Below are 24,817 nucleotides of genomic sequence, written 5' to 3'. Positions count from 1 at the left end.
GCTGATCTGCTGTTTCACTCTCTAGGCAGGCAGGAGCTGGCAGAGACGAGGACTGCTTTACTGGACCTTGCTGGGGGAGATTCCCATGCTCTGGAAGAACATCAGTGGCTCCRTTTGCAGCAAGTCATTCCCAGCCTTGAGCCCAACAACTCTGGACCGCAGAGATTTTTGTGTTTACCCCATCTTCATCTCCCTCCTGGCCAGCAGTTGACAACACAGTCCCAGTATTTGCCCCGGCACCTTTCTTTTCTTCTGTTTTGGGGCTGGACAGATGGTCCAGTCCAACCCCTCTGCTCAGGCAGGGACACCCAGAGCACGTGGCACATGGTGGCATCCAGGCAGGTTTGGAAGTTCTCCAAAGGAAACTCCACAACCTCTCTGAAGTTATCATGGATCGTCACCCTTAGCAACCCGAGGGGCTCTGCTAAACAGTGCTAACCTTTACATGAGTTATAGCCGTAATTGTTGAGAGAATTAAAAATGACAGGTTGCTCAGTTCAGTTGGGCTTGTTAAACGATCAAAATAACGCACAGCGGTTTGCTCACATTAAATAAATCACCAATTACCTTTGAAAAGCTTCTGGCAACGTGGCCATTATTTTAACATCACGATAAAGTATTTTCTGAGATCTTATGATCATACATGATTCCATATAAACCACCAAGATAAGCCAACAAGAGGACTTCATTGCCTCTAACAAAAGGCCACTTCTGCCTCTTTCAGGGCACTCAAACCCAGCGCAGTAGATGGCATTTCCCAGGCAGCACTGCCGAGAGCACTGCCAAGGCACTGATTTATTTCCATCTGCTTATCTTTGTTCTTATCCAAGGAAGTATTCTGAGGCAGACATTCACCGCAGCCTCCACGAGCAAGCCTTGCAAAGACAAGGAATGCAAACGCACAGCTCAACATCACTAAGCCTCTCGCCTTTGTTCTGATTTTATTATGCATTTTGCTCCAGATGGGCCTGTTTAGCCAGTTAAAATGAACCTCACCTTGCTAGGATGGCATTTTCAATAATAGTGGCTAACCGCCCCATTTAAAAGCTGGCCACGTTCCAAAATCACTGAGTTTTGATAGGCCAAATTTCTTCTAACAACCAAGCTACTGGAGGAACCCGCATGTTCTTATCTCCTAGGGTTCTGTTACACACATCACATGCTTCTTGCTTTTCACATGCTTGTCTGGTTTCATTTTAAAACAAACAGGATCAGATGTTAACAGCAAATCCTGACAGCTAACAGCCAACCTGACTTCCCTCTCACCAAGGAACACATTCAAGTTCCCAAGAGACTTCAAAACAAAGCGTTCCAAAAATAGTCTTAAAAGCAAAAAAGGGGGTAGAAATAAAGCAGTAACACATTGTAGCTTTCAAAGATAACATCTAAAAATTACCTAACTTGCGATTCCTTTTTCATCACAAATTTTTCTTTATGACTTATTCATTTTAACAAATTTCAGATAACTTGATTTGCCTTTTTTTTTTTTTTTCCCCTGGAACTGGTAGTCACCAGTAATTTGTAGCAGGAACATTTCTCCTATACATGCCCTTTACAGCAAATGCAATATGATAAAGCCTTGCTCACCATCAGTAACCCTCTCTCCTCACTTCCCCAGCAATTCATCTGCTAATTTTCCTGACTGGTTTCTTCCATCCAGTGATTCTTTCTAATGGGAAAGCAGAAAAGCAAAAATTCATAGACATTAGTCTACAATTAGATGCTCATAATAATGAACTTGGGCTTCTCCTATTAACTAGGTCAGATTAAACATAAGGTCTGAATGTTACTCACTATGTGTCTCTACACCTGGACTAGTAGAAAATGCATACCACAGAGGCCTGGGATTATATAAAAAGAGAAAAAAAAAGTTCTTCTTTCTCCCTTTGGCAGAATTCAAACAGGAAACAAGCAATAATATGGGACAAGTCATGCATTTGGAGTTCTATACAAGTTCTCTGAATTCTAGTACGCGTTGAAAATCCTGGCAAGTTTGGAAAACTTGTAACCAAAGGGCATGTAGCTATCAGGAAAAAAAAATTCAGGTCATAATTGATCTGCTGAAGTCCTAACCCATGTGATTACACAGTCAGCAAGCAATCACATAGAGAGATATGATTTTAGAAGCACTCATGAAATAGCTAAAAAGAAATAAACAAATAATAAAAAAAAAAGAACACTGGTGTCTGTTTTATTTTCCCTGGTACATAAGGATCTTAAGTTTTCTTAAAACTTACTTAGGCTTTCATATATATATATATATATATAAATATATATACACACACACACAAACACATATATATATAGTTCATATAACTAGATTCATTCTTCATTCACAGTATTAAAATAGACTTTTTTTTCTTTCTCTCTTAAAACTAACAAACATTGCAACATAGTCTATGWGTAATACTAGTGCCTCCTGGCAGTCACCATGCACCTGCTGGAAGTCACCATATGCATATACAGTCTCTTTTCCTTTCAAATCAACACCATATGAGCCTCCAATGAAAGTAAATATGATATTTTCTACCCTAAAATCCATACACATTGCATCATTTTTTCCACTGGAGTACCCAAGGGCAGCACAGCAGAGTGCCAAGCGCGGGTAAGCGCCAGCCCCGTGCGGGGGGACGCAGCCCCGAGCACCCGCTCGCCAGGGCCCAGCGGCGCTTGTGCCGCTACCTGAGAGCGCACGCGGCCCTTCCCGCCTTCCCTTCCCGCTCATAATCCCCACTGAAACAGGCCAGGAAAATATTTCCACTGGTATTAACCACACTGCACACTCTTACCTCATAAGCCAGTCAGACATACCTCACATCTGTCACACGGACAGAACAAAAAATACAAAAGGTGACCACTTTAAAAATGGTTTAATTCCTTAGATTTCAGCAAAGTCCTCACGTACTAGGAGCAGAGAAGGAATTCAACAGAAYAAGAGAATCATTTGTATTGAAGAGGTAGATCAATGGAAAGCTTATCTGGGAAAATGTTTGTTCCTCTTTACCTTGTGTATATTATACATGCCTCAGGATATCTGAAATTGTGGGGTACAACGGGTATTATTATGTTAAGGGACTTGCATTGATATCAATCCTCCAAGACACGTAAAAGAACTAACTTTAATCTGCCAGTCTACACAAGTCATCTTCTGTGGAACAACACGTGTAGAAACACACATATTGCAAGCAGCAAAGTCTACTATAGCCTCTGAAATCAGTACAGAYGAAAGCACAGTTCAACATATTTTCAGATGTCAAACAAACACTGGAAAAAACATACAAATAAACATGGAAACAAGACTAAAGTTAGAAACAAGGCTCTTTGGGAGCAATAATTCTTCTGCTGCAGTAACTGAGCTACTTCTCATTTGATTTTTCTTTCCAAGATGAAAAAAAAAAAAAAAAAAAAAAACACTTTAGATAATTAAATAATTAAACCAGAAGGTTTAATACAAGGTAGGGATTTTTTCAAGCATCAGCTTGAATTCAGCAGGAGAGCATATTTTTCAGTAACCACTAGAGGTCATACAGTAATCATGGCAATTATCCAAAAAAAAAAANAAAAAAAAAAAAAAAACCACCTCATAGGGAAAGAAATTGAGAAAGAAATTGAGGGGTACTCACTAATTTAAACTTATGACTGAAAGATCTAATGAACATGTAATTTGGAAATTTACATCGACCCAAGTTTAGATTTATCAAATTACTTCTGAAATTACATCAGATAGTAGAGTATAAAAAAAGTACAAAATGGAGCCTTTTTAATGGTGTTTTCCATTTCTGTGAATATTTTGTCACTTAAAAAACTTCTGAAACATTTGCTCCAAGATGAAGGGCTTCAGCTAGAACTGTAATTAATACTAAGGAAGCACACTAAAGCTAGAATGAATGTCATTATATATCCTCATATTCTAATAGTCAACTTTTTACAGTTTAAATAGACATTTTAAACTCTGCGAAATAACAGAAATAGTAAGCAGAACTTAAGCATGAACTCTAACAAATCAAATTGTTATCATTTTTAAAATCATTTTATAAGCTGATAGTGAAACTTATGCCAAGACAGTAACTTAAACTCCCTTAGCACTGATTTGGCACATGGACCTCAAAATTTTGGAACAAATATCAGGGCCCAAAAACAACATACAGGTGACATGTTCGCTCTTATTGCTAATAAAAATCTGTTTTATTTCCAAGCATTTGTCCAACTATTTGCAAAATATTAAATAGTTGTATATTCTACACAGCTGGCTAAAAATTGCCCTGAAAATTCAATGTGCATCCATCAATTCAGAGACCTAGATGGCCATCCCATCAGCAATCCCGTGTTTCTTCCACATAAGATTAAAGTGCAGATCAGTATACAAAGACATCTCAAACTGACTCACTTGTTTTTATTCAATTTACTACAGTGCCCAGTACATTTGCTCTTCAGCAAAGTCACACTTAATCACTATTCCGTCCATAAAAGATAAAGACCTGTGCAAGAAAGCCATTTGCTAAGGAAGCGCAATAATGCCAAGACATGAAGCTGCCCTCTAACCCTGAGAACTGGTCCCACCAGAACAGGTGCTGCTGCTGCTGTGGACTCGTGTTACCTGTTCCAGAATAAGTTAAATATTTCACTCCCTAGAGCTCTCTGTCTGGTACATTTCAACATAAAAATAAATAAATAAATAAATAAATGAAATAATGGAGAGTGGCGAAACAGCTGTAATCTGAATAATCACTTCCAAGATTTCAGTATCCATCATGTTTTTAGCACTATGGACACAACTTACCACCAACCAATATGGGGCACATATCACACTATAAGAGCAACTCCCGGAGACAAAAACATAAACCACTCATCACGTATCTTAAGAGCAAAGGAGATGCAGACAGCTTTCTTACAGTTAAATTCACTGCTACAACTTTCACCAAATCAAAAGAAAAATTATAGTAAAAGATTCCAGCTTTACCTGCCTGCAAGCTTGTATACATACACAACGTACACACAGGCAGATATCCGATCAGCAGAGACTGTTTTCCACTTAGTAGTCATTAACAGGATGAGGTTTACAAACTTCTAAGTATTTACAAAGCAAAGACAATTTTTAAGGTAAGTGCACCCCAAGAACATTCAAATACAAACCTGTTTTTTTCGTGCCTGTCTTTTTTGAGCATCCAGCGTAGGTGACTTAAAGCTGAGAGACTTGGACTGTCTCCTGACTTTCACTGAGTCTCTCCGGCGATCATATGAAAAAGACGAGGACTTCTTTGTAATCTTCCTCCTAGGTGTGTCTGCCATTTCTTCCACTCCAATATGGTTAACTCCAAGCAAGAGATGTCCCAAAAAAACAAAAACTGAGTACCAAGAAGCTTCCAAATGCTACCAACTTTACAGGGAAGAGTCTTCAATCCTATGGGGGCATGAAGTAACCTACAAAGAACAGACCCCACCACCACCAACTTCAGTATTCCCAGCAGGTTGTACCAATGAGAAAAGCTGGTGCCCTCGCAACGTTGTATGGCCCTGAAGAGCAGGCAGAACTCCTCCTTGCTGTATAAACTCAAACAGGCTTCAGTAGTGATGCTAATCTGAAAAATGTAGTGACTATCCTGCTGAGCACGCTGAAGGTGAACGGAAGGTAGTTCCTACACCCCGACAGGGTGTGGAAGTGCACCAACAGGGTGTGGGGATGAAGCAGAAGACTTTGGGTTCAAAGCATCCTCTTAACTCCTTCCTTTCTGGCCTACTTCTAACTACATATTGGCAAAGTCAGCCTGGTGGAAGCTTCCCCAAAAGGTGGGAATTCTTTTCTTACTCTTGGACCTAAGGTCCTTGCTGAAGAAACCTTCAATGGGAGCTAGCTAGCTCCTCATTATGAGCAGGTTTTTAAACTCATTCAGATAGCAGTCACGCTATAACCATACAAGGCACATTATCTACTAAGCCAGCTGGAAAATAAAGCCCCAGCCTACGTTCTCATCTCACCATCACTACAGGTAAACAATTACCAACTCCCAGAGCWCTCTTAAGACCTTTTAGTATCGATGGATAAGAGGACAACACTAATGAGTTCTCAACAGCTGTGATTGCAAGCTTTGTAGCAGGCCTGTGTTTAGCTAGGAATGTTTCCCTTGCATAACACCTTAGTCAAAGAGCACTACAGGGGTGTATAATCCCATAACTTGCTCCTATTGATTGCAGCTAAGCAAAACATAACCCAAGCACCAAGCTGCAAACATGGGAATGTGCTTTGCATCTCTGGGAAAGGCCTTCACGRAGGCCATGCAGCCAGCAGCAGATTTAAAGCGGAGTTAAAAGAGAAAAAGACAAAAAAAAAAAAGTCAAAATTTGCCTTTTGGCAAATTTATGCCACGGTCCAGGGTCTTTGCCAGAACCTTTCCTTAATTTATTCAAGATGATACTTCTCATGCAAAACAACTGTGAATAATTTATACCTGTAGGATTATCCACTACTATAATTAAGCTTTAATATGGGTCAGCCCTCTAGTGAATGAGTCTCACCCATCTCTACAAAGAAATATCTGTAAAGTTATAACATCATTTCTTTTAAGACTATCAATATAAATGGGAAAGAGGGTGGCATTATTGAAATCCCTTTACCAACGTGAATCATACTTTTTTCCTTTGCTGGAGCATAAATAACTTACCCCTAGGACAGAGCAATATTGCTGAAATTAATGAAAAAGTACCACAATTTTGCACATTTATTAGTCATAATGACCTAATTCTAGATTCGCTACAGATTTCTGCAGAGATTCACACTGCGGAGAGTTGTAAAACACTGTTTCATATAATGTAAAATCACTACATCCAAGTAGTGCCTTATATTACAAGCCATAGTAAGAAATTTTCCTTTTTTTTCATTGTTAAATGAAATTTTAGTACGAAGAATCTCTCTGTTGGAATAGGCTTATAATATTATAGTAGCTATCAGACATAGCCACATACTAGATGATACTGCCTATAGAGTGTGTACAGTATACATTGGTATATACTACATATACCTTCAGTGCTAGACAAACTGGACACTGTGAGGCCTTCATCACTCCAAGACTCTCGTGAAGCTAAACTAGAAGTTTAGCTTATGGGGACTCTTAATTAGAATTTGACACTCTATGTAAATTAACAGTTCCTATGATTTATCAGTACCTCCTTTTAGGAGAACAGAAATAATCAGCCAATTCAGCATAACTCTTGCTTCTAAACCAAGATTATCTCAAGTATAATTATATTCTCCAAATCTTGAAAAATCTGCAGCATTTGCTGAAAGTCACAGAATGAACTATAAAAATTGAGGTCAAGGAAAGTYTGGAAGCCTTTTACAGACAGCTGCTCTTATGACTTAATCTGAAGATGCTCTTATTTGTACAGAAATAAAAGAAACAAAAGAATTTGGCACAAATAAACAATGAAAATCTATTAAAATGTATTTTATCTCATTCTAATTTGATTAAATGTACATTTGACATGATATCAAATACTGAATGCAATTCCGATCACCTCAGTAAGAATCCCATTAGATTTAATACAGGGGCAGGGAAAGTTAAYGAGAACAATCCAAGATGTGAAAGAACATTCATATAGGAGAGGRGGAGAGGCAGAGACAGAGAGAGAAGTTAGGATGGGAACAGATGTCCTTAACACTTTTAATGATACCGAAAAAAGTCTAGAGTCTTTAAGTAAAGAGACTAGGCACTTTACTTGCAATTCCCCTAATACAAGAGTCTGCGACACTCAATGAAGTCAAGTTTAAAAACTAAAGGTATATTTTTTTCAACACAAAAATGCATCACTTGTCATTTGCATTGATAATGAAAACCTCAGTTTCATTCAATGCAGCCAGACCTCACACTGAAAAAAAAAAAAAGATGATGAATGTACCCTCCATGTCCCTGCGATTTTAGAGTCCTCTACAGTTCGCTTCCTTCATTTTCCTGCTTTCTTCTTCTCAAGGCTGAGTCCTAGTCTGTCTGGTAGAGAAGCCTTTAGTTCAAGCCTAAAATCAACACTGGCGGCTCTTCTGAGCTTTTGCTATCTCTGCAAAATCCTGTTTGGTGTGTTTGCCTCTGCATGGAGGAAGTAGAAAGTCTCCCAACAACATGACAGCTCCCAGACCAGTCTTCTCCTACACCAGCACGCTTGAGTGGGCTGACAACATTCCCTAAGCATCCAGATGCTTTTCTGAGGAGGAGGTTTCTGCTGTTTTAGTTTCAGTGACAGAATGAGTTTAGAGGTGGTGTCCAAATTGTGCCTGAACCTGCACAAACTTCACAGTTTTTCATCACCACTGGAAAGCTTCATGGTGTTTCATCGTGTCGTGTACCTGCCTTACAGCTTCAGCTCACTACTGTGTGCCTCCAGCTAAAAGATTCTCTCTCCCAAGCCCATCACACCTGCCCTAATCAAATTGCACTGATCATGTTGTCTACTTCCATGATGCTTCTGCAGCTCTTCACAATCCTCCTTTTACTGGCATTATAGGGTTTGATGCCAAACATTATCACTTCATTATTTATTTTTCCTCTTCCCTTTTTGAAAAATAATTACCAACAGATGAACAATACATGTTTTATTTTCTATCTGACACTCCATTATCCTCTCCTCTTATTCTTATCCCTGGGAAGGTTTTGGATGAAATCACTGCATGCTCAGGGCCAGCTTTCTCCAGAGAACTCCATCAGATTTGTSGGATGCAACTTTCTTCCAAACACTGTCTTGGCTCCTCCCTGGTACATCACAGGCATGGAAGTGCCTGTAGTTCTGTAGTGCTAAGCTCTACAGAACAGTTCTTACCAATTTATTTTCAGTGCCTRCCCTAACCTGCAGCTCCTTGGATCTCTATGGAAACTTTTACAACTTATCTTCTCCAGTCCATTCATCTTCTACCTGGGAATTGCAACAAAAAACACTTTGGCAATTTAGGAAAAGAAGCTGCATACAGCACTTTATCTGAAAAATAAACAAGGAGTCATCAACATAAATGTTGTCTTCACAGTTCTAGAAAAAGTGAGCTGTCATGATATGACTAACTTGGAGAACGGCACTGAAAAGGACTTACAAGTAAGATCAGCATACCAGGAAAAAAATAGCTTAATATCTCGCGATGGTAGGAAAATCCACACRATGTATATCAGTATTAATATCTGATTCTAAGTATTTCCTTACTTCTACTGGATTTATTCCTACCCATGGATATTCCAACCCCTTCCTACCTATTCCTACCACTGTAAAATTCACTCTTATTTTACTAGCAATACTATAAGCATTAAATTCAATACTTGCATAGAAAATGTTTATATTTGAAGCTTTTTTTTTCCCAAAATATGTGTTCATTAAGCAGCACCTTGGAATAAAGATRATCCAAAGACTTGGATTTTCTACTTGTTTTAAATCCAGCAGCAAGTTGGACCTAAGAATTATCTGCCTGTTCCAGCAAAAKGAGTCCATAGTGTCAAAGCAAGAAAAACTTGTAAAGCAGAAGAATTGTGATTTTACCAAGTTGTCAGAATTTCATTCAGTATCAAAGTATCAACTCTCTTAAAATATAATTAAAATAGCAAAGTCCTAAGAACATTAGATAACATCTAGAGCTCGTTGTTAGGCTCTTACTTACTATTTTTTGAATATTATTGCTCAAAAGAACCATGAAATTGTTACAGGAAAGGTTTCTTTCCCAGTATCTATATTTTCCCAAGCTCAGTGGTACAAGTAGTTATTTTAAGCCTTTAAAATGCAAGAACACCTCATGCTGAAGAAGTGCTTTGCCAAGTTATATACGAGGCCCAAATGATTTCAAGGTCCTGCTGCTTTCCTGGGACACAGGGCAGGTAGGCACTGAACAGGGGAATTGCAGCAAGAGCAGGGCAGATCATGATCATCACCAAAAATCAATTTTACAGAAAAGTTTTGAAGGGAAAGGAAGGACAAGGGCATACTGAACATGTGACACGGTAAATATTAAATGGAATTTTGAGTAATCTTTTGACCTTTTAAAATTTTGCTATTACATTGCTTTGCTACTGCATTTATTGCATTGGCTCTAGATGCTGCTCGTTCCCTCCACAGTCTGAATCTGTTCACCACAGAGCCAGGCTTTAGGAGCACAAGCAAATTCCCCGTCTTCTCTGCCGGCAGTTTTGGGACTCCACTTGGAGGTCTCCAAGTCAYGTAAAACTCAAACGTGAGCTCAGCAGCAGGTTCACTCCAACGACAGGGAAGGAGACACAGGTTTACAACTTCACCATTACTCTGAGTACTCTCATTACGTGCTGATGAAAACCTAACGATAACGCAAATTTATCTGTACAGCTTTAACGAGGTTCTAAAGCTCTTTAACATCCTGCAGAACGCACAGACACAGGGTTACCAGAATTGCATTCTTCCTGCATGCACCAAAATTACTACAAGACAGGGGCTTGCATAACTCACCCTAAAAATAAGGGTGGCAGCACAAAGTCAGTAGCAGCTAGAGACTGTAATCACAGCTCTCCAGTCCCAAGCCAGCCTTTGGCCACAAGATTACAATGCATTTGCTCAAATCAGAGCTATTTTCTGTGTTGGTTTTGAGCTGACATTTGTCACAAACAAACGCAGCCATCCTTTCCAGATGCACATTTTGTATATCTCGTGTCYGACTCAACGGCGCTCTCCAAGAGGAGGTAACCAAAACAAGAGTATTATTTAGAACTGACCACATGCCTAGCACTAAAACCCAAAGTTCATGTCCTTCCCACTGTCCTGGGAAAAGCTCCTGGCACATCTTCATGCTGCATGAAGAAAAAACTGCTAAAGCTTTCTCTCGTCATCCTGGAAATGAGCAGGTATTAAATTAACAATATTAATAATTGTGTCTTTGTAGGGGATGCAAATAACATGCAACTGATCTCACTGAATTTCAGCAGCACGTTCATTACTTAATATAACTCCAGATTACGAATGTTCACGAACTGCCTTTTGACACAGGTCTGCTAAATGAATGTCTGCCACACAGAACTGCAGCTCCTTGAGCATCTATGAAGTTCAATGTCCACAATGTCCAACAGCTCCTTGACCTGCCAATAACTTAGCCCTGGATGCTACCAAGAGGTGCCCACGAAGCTTGACTCTGCACAGCACCAAACAACATTGCTGCCTTCCCAAATCTTGCTTTCCTTTCCCTGAACTCAGTGAGGGTCGATACAAATTGCACAGGCTGGAGAACAGGCTGAATATTTCCTACTCAGAGGGCAAGCAAAGCAAACCCGAGTTCCAACAGCAACAGTCAGACTGTAACTCTGACTAACAAATACTCACTAAAATGCAGTAAATTAACCAGTAGTTATTTTTGAGAAACAGAGTGTTGCATTTATAAGGACAGTGATAAGTGAAATCATAAGATGCTGATCTTTTTACAGTTAAAAGATTACTCAAGTTACCAAAAATATCATGCAATTGCACAAATAAGCTTAGAAATAATTACCATGAATTTCATACCATAGTGTGCTTCAAAACAGCACTACTTGCCACAGTGCACACCAACCCCTGCAGCTGCTAATATATAATTGCACATGAACTAATTTTCTAAAATTGTTCACTGTAAGTGACAATTTCAGTGAGAATTCAGCTGAGAGTAGGCGCATATTCAAACCTGCACRCACCTGTAAAACGGGAGATCACACACCAATTTCCCCGCTATTATTTCTATGGGATAAACAAGGGCCTACAAGATTCTTGAATAAGAATTCATATTACAAATTACCTCCATATTACAAATATGAAGACCACAGAAAGGTCTATGTGCTTCAGCCTCACACAAAAAAACCACACACATTCACACAAAAGAAAAACCCGTATGTCAAAAGGATGGACTTGGGAATTTTCATTTTGGTTTATTCTTTCTTTTTTTCTTTCTTCCTTTCTTCCTTTCTTCCTTTCTTCCTTTCTTCCTTTCTTCCTTTCTGTTGTCGAGACTATCTGCCTACTAAGAACTGAACTGAGGTCATCAAATATGCTGTCATCTAGTTGGAAACTTGTCAAGGTGACATATGTTTTTTTGAGAACCATCAAATGAAAGGCTATTTTTACAAACAACAGAAGCCAAAACAATTTTTTTCGTATTCACACACATTTTTAAAAAATCTGCTGACAAAATGCACGTACAAGAACCATATGTTTATAAAATAATGGAAATGAGGTACTCGGCTGACTGAAATCAAATTGAAGGGAGTGATTTCCCTTTTTGTTCTGCCATCCAGAGACTAGATATTCATGTGCCAAAGCATTTCAAGGAGTTCCTCATAACGTACCAAATATGCTCATCTGGAGGATTTAGTGGCAATGCTACCAGTTCAAAAGAGATTCTTGCTTCTAGAGGCCAAATATTTTTCAAGACCTTTCCCCTCATGCATACAGAAAGAGATGTATATTTGTTTTATAAATATATTTTTCATTGAAAACTGTCTTTCCATAACAAACATAAACATCAAATATAAAGTTCTTGATTAAAGAAAAATCCAAATTAGTATTTATTGATGCATCTATGTGTAGTAAAAGAAAAATGAACTTCCATCAACATCACGTGTAGTGGTATTGTGTAATGTGAATGCTGAAGCTGCAGTCCAGCAAAGCTGCAATGCATTTTGCACTGTCTGAATGCACTACGCTAACAGACTTGCAAAAAGCTGCTTATGAAAGAACCAGGTAGCTTCACAAAATCAGCTTCTCTGTGTCKCCAGCCTTGAAGTTTTCCCCTTTTTAACATGAACTGCATTGAACGTTGCAAACTATTCCTTAGTGCAACTGGTTAACCTTCATTCATCCAGACTGTTTTACTAAGGAATGAGAAAATATATACATATATCTGTGTGTGTGTGTATACATATATATACACACACACACACACACACACATATATATACACACACATATATATACATATACATACATATATATATATAGTGAGAGAAGCAGCTAAATTCAGTCACTCTATCATGCTGCATTTTAATGGGAAGGAGACCATCACAGCGATGCTTCTCCTGTTCCACTCGGAACAGCTGCTTTCTCAAAGGATCTTTATATTTGTTACTGGATAAAACAAACTCTCCATGGAGACAGCAGAAAAGGAGTAAATATATTCTTCTTACAGATTTGTATTTTATTAATATAGCTCACTATGCCAAATAATAAGTTTACTCTGAGGAAAGCAAGATCCCTCGCTGCTTCACATTCTGCATTGTGCTTGCATGACGTTGCACAAGCAGTTATGGCACAGAAGCGACATAAAACACCATGTGAATAAAATACCATCACTTTGGGGATGATTCTCACTTCTAAAGATTCATAAACTGTCAAAAGTACAAACAGGYAGCAAGTAGCACAGCCATCTCGTATGCAAGGATTTCAAGATCTTCTTGTGAAAATGAACACATAGACATTGACACTTTATTCTTGCAAGATGTTAGGTATTTTTATCCCAATTCAGAAAAAAAAAAAAAAAAACCTCTTTAACTTTGAACAGAACTAATCCTAAAATGATAAATTAAATACTGAGAGTTCAATTGTTTAAATGCTTTTTAAGAGGATATTCTTAAGTATGTGTCCAAACGTTACTACCTGGAGCTGTATTAAGCACCTTGCAGGAATGAGACCTGCACCCATTTCTGCCGGCACCAGACAGCTCAAACACTTGCTACGGAGGAAACGTAAGTTCAAACCCAACAGCCAGGCGRCCAGGAAGGTCAGCTGTAAAATACGGGACAGGCAACTGAAAAGCGGTGACTGAAAAGAGTCAGAGCTGTGCTTGAAAAGAATCAAATGTGAAGGTCAAGTGAGAATGAGTAATTCAAGGATATAAAGCACCAGAGCACAGTGCATGTTTATGCTGCACCTTCCTAATCAGCACGACAAGGACCTTTAAAAGCATGACATTTGACTGATCAAAGCTATCAGCACTGGCAGGCCAGATTCACAAAATCAGAGGAAATGAGCTTGGCAAACGCTGAAATAAATACCACTRGTAGTTGTTAATGGGTATCTTGTCCATCTACACAGAAAAACAATATTGCAATAATGACTTYGCTTATTTCAGTGGCACTCCGAGTTTTTCACCTATTAGTCATGCACATAAAAACACCCACAGAGTTTCACTGTGGGGAATTACCGCACTCCAGCAAAAGCAAAGCCAGCAAAGCTAAGTTAATAGCTAAGGAATGAGGTCTTAAAGTCACCAGAATTTAACCTGCTTTCTCTGAAAGGAGAAGCACATGAGGAGCTAAGAAGGGCATGAGTCAAAAAAGTTTAACGGGMAATACGTGTGCAATGGCTTCCAGCAGCCCCCACAAAAGCTCAGCTAATCGTACAGCTGAGCACTTGGAAATGAGAGGAAGTAACCAGAGGTTTTAGTTAACTTTTAATAGATAAAGTGCTTCATAGTATCCAGCTTTTCATGAAACCTTAGCTGGGCACTATTTTTATGGAAGAAATTCCTGAAAACTCCATGCTGTTACTATAGAAAGCTCCAGCAATCCCAGCATTTCAGACAGTGGGGAGTCACCACGTCCTCATATAATGTTTCTTTTTAAAGTCTGGGTTGAAATAACCACACCAGTTCAGTTCTGTCACAAGAAACAACTGCAAGCAAAGAATTATGTCTGAGAAATTAACCTTAGAGTCATCCTTTGGCCTATTTTCAAGCCGTCTTCAGACTGTCTGTTGCTTCCAGCAGAGACAATTGCGGATGCTCTTGGTGAGGAGAGCAGGGTCCTACACCCACTTCCAAATGGGATCTGTGTCAGGCTCAGGCACGGTCGAGAACTTCAGCAAACACACGTGGCTTCACAAAGTCACTTTTCAGCTTATTTACACACAGCTTTTACGGGTTGCTAGCAGCATTTCTTACCGCACCGCACTTAAATGTGCAGTTCACAGACACTAACACTGATTATCTCCAACAGCCAGTAACTAAAAGCCCCTTAGCTGACTGTGATCTAAACTCTTGCTAAAAAGAAAAACAACCAAAAAACCAAGATCAACAGAAACAAGTGGACAACTCCTTATGTTCTGTGTATCCAGCAAGTCCTCCGCAGAAGATTTCTGAAAATCAATKCATCAACATTCCACTTTCCAAAAACAGCAAGTATTTTCCATGTATACAACCGATAATAAAGCTACAATCTTAACTTACAGATTCAATTTTTTCCATTATTGTTCTCCCATGTGAGATTTTTATCTTTCAGATGTGTTTTCTTGCTTTAACATATGCAGAGCCAAAAAGGAGGGAAAAATCAGGATTTTAATAACAGACATCCTGTCAAAAAGGTACCTTTTTCAAGAACACATCAGTAATAGACTTCCCACTTCTGTCGAGCAAATGGCACAAAACGCTGCAAAACCTTTGCACGAGGCTCCCTTTTGGGCGTGTCCTGGGAATGCTGCGTGCTGGCGTGACCATATGCAGCACTCTGAGCTTCCTCCATAACCATCTGTACTTACACGGTCCTTGTCATCGGCCACATCACAGAGAATGTCGTCCAGGTCYAGGATGCCGCCATCCCCGTGCTCCAGTCGATGCACTTGTATCCAGTAGTTTGGGTCCTGTATAACAGAAGGAAAAAAAAAAATCAGATATCACATACAAATGTAAAAAAATGGTATAATTAACATATTATTCCTACAAATACTCAATATTAAGGCATCTATTTAGGTCATACTCCAGTAAGGAAATATTATATTGATGATGTAAAGCTCAAGTTGTTTCGTTCTTTTTTTTTTTTTTAATCTGCCTAATTCAGGTATTTACATTGCCAGCTTTTATCAGACCTAGCTGATTCACAGCCCCAACACTGACAGGTAGAGACATTCCCAGCTCTTTTGGATTTACACAGCACAGAGAGAGGCAAGTGCCTCCTCCTCACAGGGATGCAGCCCAGGCACAGCAGAGCAGCTCATGTTACAGCTATTCAAATGATATTAAAGACATTCAAATGGTACTAAAGGAATTTCCAGCAGTGCTTTGCCAGCATTGGCAGGTTGGTATATGGGATATCTGAATATTACACAAGCAATACATTTTTTACACATTTTAAATTAAAAAAGCTACATGTATATGCAAAATACAGATATATGTGTATGCATACATGTACGCACAGGCATATAAATAAATGGGGAGCTAGCTTATAGCCTTCACTATTACTTCTAACATAGTGACAAGCATTAACTAACAGATTAGCACTGCACCCACCAAGTGCTGCCACGCAGCAGCTCCCCACTGCTGCCGGGGTGCTCAGGGCTGCCCTGGCCACGGGCCGGGGCTCCCACACGTCCCCCAGAGCAGCACCAGCACCCACCACTTCTCACCGACAGACACGGCCACACAAGGTGACCACGCTGGGGACCTCTGAATTTGCAGCACGCTGCAAACTGCCTGGCTTCTAAAAGCCAGGACCTCGGTCTACCTGTTTTACAACAGGAACGGGTACAAAACCTTTCCTGAGAGCGTTTCTAAGGTGCTGCAGTTACCCCTTCCTGGCCAGGAATGGATTTGCCCCCCCAGAACTTTGTTCAATCCCTTTTAGGGATCAGTCACGGGCACCCCCAGCATTTTTCAGGTGTTGCTGACTGTTTTGAAAATATCAACCTGAGGGTGAAAGAAAGGCTGGAACACGTCAAGAAATGGGACAGTCAGAACTCTTCCAAATCCATATGTATTTTTAAATCCTAAGAGCACATGCTGCATGAAATCGTAAAAGGAGATGCTGCATGAAAGAATATCAGGTGAAACTTTTTGTTTATAATATCCTTCAATATCCTTTTATTAATATCCTATATGTATCTTTTCCCAAGATAGAATGCTAGCTTTGCACATAATATATATGCACATATACGTCCATTATCTTGGAGAAAATTTCTAGCGTAACTTCTCATCTAGTTTGGTAAAATAAAAAGTGAGAAATAACTAAAAATAATTCTACTTTATTTACTTTTTCACCWACACATTGGAGAAGTACACATACCTTTTTATAATAGGATTTCTGTAAAGTCTAATTGTATTTCACACATGCACTAGCATAGACTTTCAGTTAAATGCTAACCCTTCACTCATATTCTTAGATAGAATTAGGGGGAAAAAAGCAACAGGTTTGCACAGAAATCCTTCCGAGTCTCCTAACAAAACAGCTGCAAAGCAAAGCCCATTGCAGACAGGTCTTTGGAAAAACCTACTTGTAGCCTAACAGGAATGATGCTCTTCCTCATCGTCCAGCAAAACATCCCTTGCATCTGGCATCTAGAGGGGACATTGCAYCCAATGCAAAGACTGAGGCTTTTAAGAGGCAACACTTGGCAARGTGGGCAGTGTTTTACACTCCTAAGAGGACTAAAAGAGTCTGATCCTTCCTAGCTGAAGGTCTCAGCAATTTCTGGCTGCATCGTTGAACCTCATCACTCAAAACCGGAGCTACCACAGGCAGATCAGGTGCAAGGGTAGCTCAGGGACCTGACTGAATCCATAAAAACAGGCTGCACCCAGCCTGCAAGCTCCAGCTCCAGCTCTCCTGCATCCTCCTACTGCTCTTCCCATCCCAACCATTCCCCACCTCCCAGGCAGATGTAAGGAAACCTGCATCATTACAGAATCAATAAGAAATGTCACCTTCCAAACCACTATTGCACTATTTCAGCATGCTCAATCTGAATTAAAAATAGCTTAGAAATACACTGCATACTTTTGCTAATTAGTTCCTTTAAAAGTTTCTCAACATTGCATAAGAMGTTTTAGATAGGCCACTTTTTTTTCCCCTACCTTACCTCTACGTTGTGCCATAACCTGAGCAGGGGCGGTCGCTTTTCCTGTTTGACAAGGCCCCTATACAAAACAATACATTGGCAAGACCAGACAAGAAATACAGAGAACTAGTTTGGCAAGAATTTACACAGGCAGGATTTGGTAAGTAAATAGGAAAGAACAATGAAACTTTTCATTAAAGCCTTTTGCAAACTACACAAAGTGGTGCTTTTCTTGAGGCCCTTTTGCTCTATTAAGTTTTCCCATAACTCGAGGATTTGGCAGTGGGGAGCAGGACCTCGGCCACATCTTGTGGAGCTCAGTTCTATCAGACTCCCCCAGAAAACTGAAACCAGCCATCTGGCGGAGAAAAGCTACGGGAATGGCCAAGTCCAAATTTTAACAATTAATTGCACGTAATAACTGRTCAAACAGAAGGGAAACACCTAAACTGCAGAAATGTTCACATTTAAATTCCTTTTCCATGTTGTGCCTGCATTTCTCGCCGTGCACATTTGCTGCATGCTGTGCAGGGGGGTGTTTACACGCACTGTTTGCTAAATGCAACGAGGACGGGACCAGGTCTCACACTAGCGCGAGTGCAGGGGCTACTGCACTGACTTTGCAAGCAGMGATGTGGTCACGTTTTGGTCAATTCATCTCTCTCCATCACAACCAATTGATATATATTCCTAATTTCCTAAATAACAGTAACTAGACAATCTAAAGCAGCCAAAAATAATACCTGGAGCGGCGACTGACTCATAACTCGGCAGTTCCYGGTGTTGCCGGCGCTCAGCCACGGGGCCACCAGGCGCCCAAGGCAGCGCAGACCCTTGTGCGACACCATCAAGCCACCCTGTCACCCACACTTACCAAGAGAACAAAATCCAAGCACCACATAGAGGTGAAATACATCTAGCATGTCTTCTAACTGTAAAAAGTATAAAATGCAAAATACACAGAGCTGGCTGTGGAGTTTGGTAGCTGGACGTTCTATAAAGATGAAAAACACACTAAATTTATCTTAAACACTATCCAAAAGCTTTCCAAGAAACCTGCTTCAGATTTTTTTTCGCTAGTTTAAGAAAAACAACATCATAGACCGCTTTGCAGTTGTTTTAATATTTGAATTTGGATATTGCAATGCAATTTTCCTGTTCTATCAACAAAACAAGACCAGGTTTCTTTTCTCTCACTTGTTTATGGCTGCTTGAAAGGCTACTGCACTCTGTAAATCTGCACTGTAGTTAGAGTTATCAGGACACTAGCAGAAAGCTCATTAGCAGCCCTGCTCTACCAATGGGCAAATTAGCAGCACACAAACAGTTTGTAAAAGCCAGGCAGGTGTCTTTGCCCCTGCCTCATGCAGAAGAACCAGCAAGTTCACTGGAATGAACACGGGCACAGAGGCATTGCTGGCTCTGATTTATACCATGTTTATTTGAATATTGCACCACTCAGCTCAAGTCTAAGCAAGTCAGATCTCCAACTTCCTGTGTACACCCACTTAACTCCTTGACTGTGATTATAAAGGTACTTAAAATTTAAGCTCTACCCTTTCAGCTCCAAAGCATTCTATAATAGAAGAGAAATATTTGCTAACTGCACATTAACATGAAGAGTGGCAACATGAACACATTAGCAAAGCCCCAAAAATGCAGTCATTCCTATTCTGTTTATTCCACATGACACGGTTTTTTAAGAAGCAGACAGGAAAAGAAATGAGAAAACCTTCAGCTTAAATAATATTATTCAATATTCTGTAACTAACAATTTCATGTTCCCACATAATGGAAACAAGGACCACATGCGGAAAACAAAGCATCCAGAAACAGCAATGGAAACTGCCATGTGTTCTTATTAATGGCATGGGAACATTTCAGACTCCTTTGTTTCTAAACAGGAGTCTCAGTTTTGCTCATCTACTCTTTTCAAAGGCCTAAATGTTTAACACAAACATTTACAACAAATGCAATTGCTCTCTGGAATATTTCGTACACATTGAACAAGAAGAAAGCACCGCCAAGTTCTTCATCAGGAGGAGMGACCTCTTTAACAGGAAAGAGAAGTAAATCCGCTAAAACTCCTGCCTTGGGAAAACTGTGCAGAGCCCCCCACCACACCAGGATAGTCTCGGAGCATCCGAAGCGGGGCTGTCTGCAGGGCTGCACCTGCGTCGCTGGGTGTGAGGATCGTTTCTTGTTTGCGTGGTTTGTTCTTGTTGTTGTTTTTAAACCTACCTAGGAGGTGAAGAGGCGGCTCGAGCAGGACGGCAGCCCCTCGCAGGGCAGTTTCTGTATCTACCTCTTGCCTTTGGCCACAGCAACCCGGGCTCCCCAGCGGCAGCTCACAGCTGCGAGCAGAGCTGCTCCTACAGACCGCTGCATCGGGAGAGACCAAGGGAACTAGGTGATGTCCCAGGACACCTCTTCTAACTGTTCGTTGTGTTTCCAAGAACAGCAGTTTCTAACTTGTTCAGGCCAAGTACCACAAGTATCACTTACTGTAGAGAAGCATCTTTGAAAACAAATGGTCTTCTTGAAACCGAGCTCAGTAAGGCCTATCAGAGCAGGTCTTYCTACCACTGAAATCGTTTAAATTCAGACACTGCTTATATAGTCTTCTTACATTTTTAAATCATTGCCAATGAAACAACCTTGCACAAGTATTCAAGCGAGCAGCTCAAACGAAAAGGGGCTTCCCTCACTGAACACTCAGGCTGCCCAAGCAAATTCCTCCTTCTCAAMGTTTCAGGCTTCTAGTTGCACTAACAGTTCCATTTATGAAGAGACAGAGCGAAAGCAAGCACGAATTTCTAGTTTGTTTAAAATCATCCCGAATTGAAGAGAGCATCACGTGGTGTGGGTGGCTGTCTCCATTGTCTCCAGCACTCTGAGAACAAACAAAGCTGCCGGGGCAAAAAAGCAAAGTACACAGATCAAAACTAACACAAAATAATCCGACTCGGGTGTGTGCTGGACTTGTCTGCTCACCAGCATATGGCACTTGGGCATGTTAACACAGGCTGAAAGGAAAATAATGGTTAATAAAGAACTAATACATCTGAAAAATTGCCAGAAAACTCATTCATTTCCCTGTCTAGCTCTGTGCTGCAGAAGGGAACCGTCAAAACAAGCATTCGGGTGCCAAAAGGAAAGCTGTGAACAGCTCTTAACACAAGCTGGATTCCAGCTCTGCTCCCCAGCCCAGCAATGCAGTAAGAGCAAACGCCCGGCGCGGATTGTGCCTCATTCCCACTGCGCAAGTGCTGCAGTTTCACACTCAGAGACCTGCTGTGCAACACACGTTACAGCAAAAAGGGGAAAAAACAGGCCCTTAAAGACTGTTCCAGTCTACTAGGTACGTGGATSCGGGAGCAGGGACGGGCAGCAACAGTTGGTGGGTGAGTACGTTCAGCATCGCTGCGGGGCCCAGCCCTGCCGAACGCTTAGCGTTAACCAAGGTGCCGAGCAGGAGAGCAGCACGTGGGTCCTCAGCAGGAGAAGAGGCCTCAGATGGCAGCTGATACCTGCTCGAGCTCTTGGGCCAGCAGGCTGGGAGCTACGGGAACGGCTCCCGCTCCATGGGCAGCTGCTCCCTCCCATCAGCCAGCTCTGGATCTCACCCTCTACTTCATGAGGCGAAGCAGAGCAGGGCTACAAAGGCCTGTGCAGAGAACCAAAGAAGCTACAATAGCAGACAAGCCTCAAACCTTTCATCTGCGTGTTCCTCGGCTCACAAAGCTGCTCTGTGGGCATATTTTAGGCTAAGGTGAATTTCTTGGCGCTGCGCAGCCCTGGGAGATAGAGCTGCGCACGCAGACAGGCTGCGCATCGCGCCGCGGCAAGAGGCTTTGATCAGCGCCCTGCTGCTCCCAAAGCCCTGCACACAGCGCCTGCGAGGAGGCAACARCTGAGCCAGGATGAACCAGTTATGGAAATGAGAACACGAACCTGATCCCTGAAACATCTCCCTCTGTTTTTACATTCACCAATACTTTCCTCCCCTCACTAAAAAGTTTTTAACTTAGGAAAAACTCCATTCAAGACCACATCTGACCAATATCRCTTTTCTTGTGACACTGAAATGTTGAAAAGGGTGTATATGAAATCACAAGCAATACCAGCTTTTGCATGCATCCTAAAGGCCCACTTTCAGCAACAACAGTTATTTAAAAAGTTATCCCATCACACTACCAGTTTTGATCTCAATAAGGAAGCCTGATAATAATAAAACATTAACCAATTACTAGCCCATTTTAGCAATTCCATGTCCTCTAAAAGGTATTACAATTTGAAATAATATTGCCACCAAACTATCGGAATACTTCTACATATCGAGTTGCACTGTGTTCCTACTGAAATACAAGAAGGTATCATAGTACTCGGATCCTGTTTCAAATGGCAAAAAGCTGCTCATCAAAAACGATAAACCTCCATGGTTAACTGCCACATGCCTTGCATAAACTTTCAAACACGCGTGAATCCCTCCTCTGAAAGGGAAATTCATACATCCAGTGATTTCCTAAATTTATAAGCAAAGTCCTCTGAAACACATGCCTCGATTTTCTCTCCCTATTTTTCTACCCTACAATTCCCTACAGAAAACACTCTGAATAAGGTTACTTAATTCTTATTAAAGCATTAGCTACGTTATGGGAATCTGGATTTTTTAACTCATCATCTTTACCTTAAAGCAATCTCAAGCAGTCCATGTGTAATGATACCRTTGATTAATTTGAATCAGCTTTCCTAGATGCTGGAAATTGCCAGTGTCTATTAATAGCACAACATCACTGTATCCACCACCACGGAATAATTCAGCATGGAAAAGATCCCGGGAGGTCTCTAGCCCAAGCTCCTGCTCCAAGCAGGCTCAGCTACGAGACCAGACCAGATTGCTCRGAGCTTTATGCTGTCAAGTCTTGATAGGTTGACAGTCCCGAAAACACGAGACTCCCTCCTGGATGCATTTCATGAGGTTCCTGCGGGATCCCTCCCAACAACCACCCTGGCTTGCCCTGCCCTGTCCTCCAAATAGGAGTCACTTAAGAACTGGGCCCGAACACACTGCCAGGACACCACGAGAGACATTAAAGAGGACAGGTCCCAGCACAAACCCCCGTGCTGCTCCACCAGCTACCAACCTCCACGGCTCCCTCTGAGCGTGACCACGTGGCCATCTTTTCACTCATCCAAACCAGAAAATCCCAGGAATATTGTGAGATAAGGGACTGAAGGCCTTGCTAAAGCCCAAATCAACGACTCAGCTCCGACATTTGTACAGCGCACAGCCCTGCGACCAGCAGGAGGTGCCACCACCAAAGGGCAGGTTCAGCCTTGGAGGGCACCAGGTGCCGGCAGCTCCCGCCTCTTGCCACCAGGTTCCCAGTGCARGAGCACCAAATCAGACATGAACACTTGCTGTCTTCTTCTGGTAGAATACAAGCAACAACTAAGTCTGCAAACTAATTACTGAAGGGTAAAGCTTTACATTTGGGTGGGAAAGGGCAATGTGTTAATACGCATACACATTACATATATGGGTAGATGGATATATATTGTGCAAGGTTCTTATTTTTATCTGGGGAAGAGTACTTGAGAAAGCACTTGAGGAGCACCATTCCGATGAAAACGAACATCATATTTTTAATGTAGGATTTATTCCTCTCTAAGGAAATCCTAGATTCCAGTCCAAGCACTGACACAAATTCCAAGTGGACTAAATTCACAAGCAAAGTGGAAAAAAATCTGTCCCTTCCAAAGGTATTTTGTTATAAGCAGACAAAGAGATTTCTCCAGAATTCTGCACAATAAGTGAACAATGAATGCAACAAAATAGAGTTCATCCAATTACAATTTTAAATTAGTATTAATTTCAAATAAGAGTCTTGAGAATGAATAATCAAGATTGCAGTTCATAAAAACGCAATGTATTCAGTATGATGATGCACAATCTATGTGGGGACTTCAGAATTGGGCACTGATACTTAAAAATAGAAAATATATTTGAATTTCAGCTTGACAGTAGAGCAGCAAGTGAATGCTGCAAGTGAAGCATTTTCTGTTTCTTATGAGAGCTTCTCTCTTACTGTAATAATCCATCCATTATTACAGTATTGCCTGGAATTAAATTGTCACTGTTTTTAATTACCTCGTGATAGTTCATTCCATTTGCTACTTTAGACTGAAATAATGTATTTTACTAGCACATCTGTCCATGAGAATCTTATCTTTCTAAATATATATGAATGTGTGTATCTGTATGTAGAGCTACATATACATGTGAGTATGTCAAGTAAACATAAAATGATTGTGAATCTTGCAAGATGCTTTAGAGAAAGACTTAGGGAGACAGAAGCAGAACAGTCCACAGTGACAACTCAGCACAAGATGACAACGCCGAATTATTTCACATGTGGACTGGAAATAAGATTTCTACTTAGGGGCCATTAATACCAAACACCATGAGAAATGGAAAAAATCAATTTTCCAGCTCCTGGTGGGAAAAAGTGAATAAACCTCTGGCATGTGGAGTGTAAACAGTGATTAATATACAGACAGAGATGCAGAAGATTTCTGTATACAGTGCATCCCGTTTCTTACACCCTGGAAACTGTGAAATTCATGAAATCATGAAATGTCGGTCTGTCCCAATTCCTGCATTATTATTCTGGAAGCTTCAAAGTCAGAGCCTCGTGGGGAGGGCTGTGCAGTACAAACAGTTGTGCTGAACCATGTGCAGGGAATGCACATGCTAGGGGAATCACAGGGAAGTTTATTTAGGTTGATTAGGAKATCTGTGTTCCTGATGAGATTTAGAGTTTTCTTAACTGCCCAGACAGAAAGGATTTCTCACTAATAGCAGAGCTGTCTAGTCAAAGACGACTAGGAAAATTAGCCAGATGAAGCACATGCAGCACTGCATGTTCAAGAACAAGAATAAATGAGTTCCAGGAAAACGAAGAACAAGAGCGTTGTCACTAAAGACAAATAATATATGAAAGTGCCTGTCCTTGTTCCACCTTGGCGTTCGAGGGGGCTG

General features: G+C 40.8%; 1 protein-coding gene across 1 annotated transcript in view; it reads right to left on the bottom strand.

Moving 5' to 3' along the window:
- The window catches only part of PARD3 (par-3 family cell polarity regulator), a 388,174-nt gene extending 369,554 nt beyond the window's left edge, over positions 1-18,620 (bottom strand). Inside the window, exons 1-2 of the mRNA XM_026048772.1 lie at positions 18,516-18,620; positions 15,481-15,582 (exon numbers count right to left, since the gene is read on the bottom strand). Of these exons, the coding sequence (XP_025904557.1) occupies positions 15,481-15,582; positions 18,516-18,620 (207 nt within the window). The remainder of the gene's footprint in view (positions 1-15,480; positions 15,583-18,515) is intronic.
- Between the last annotated feature and the right edge of the window lie 6,197 nt (positions 18,621-24,817).

The sequence above is a fragment of the Nothoprocta perdicaria genome, unplaced genomic scaffold, assembly GCF_003342845.1.
Source record: "Nothoprocta perdicaria isolate Ctin4 unplaced genomic scaffold, notPer1 scaffold_57, whole genome shotgun sequence".
Classification (NCBI taxonomy): domain Eukaryota; kingdom Metazoa; phylum Chordata; class Aves; order Tinamiformes; family Tinamidae; genus Nothoprocta; species Nothoprocta perdicaria.
The sequence above is the reverse complement of the archived record's forward strand: the minus strand, read 5'-3'. Positions and strand labels throughout refer to the sequence as shown.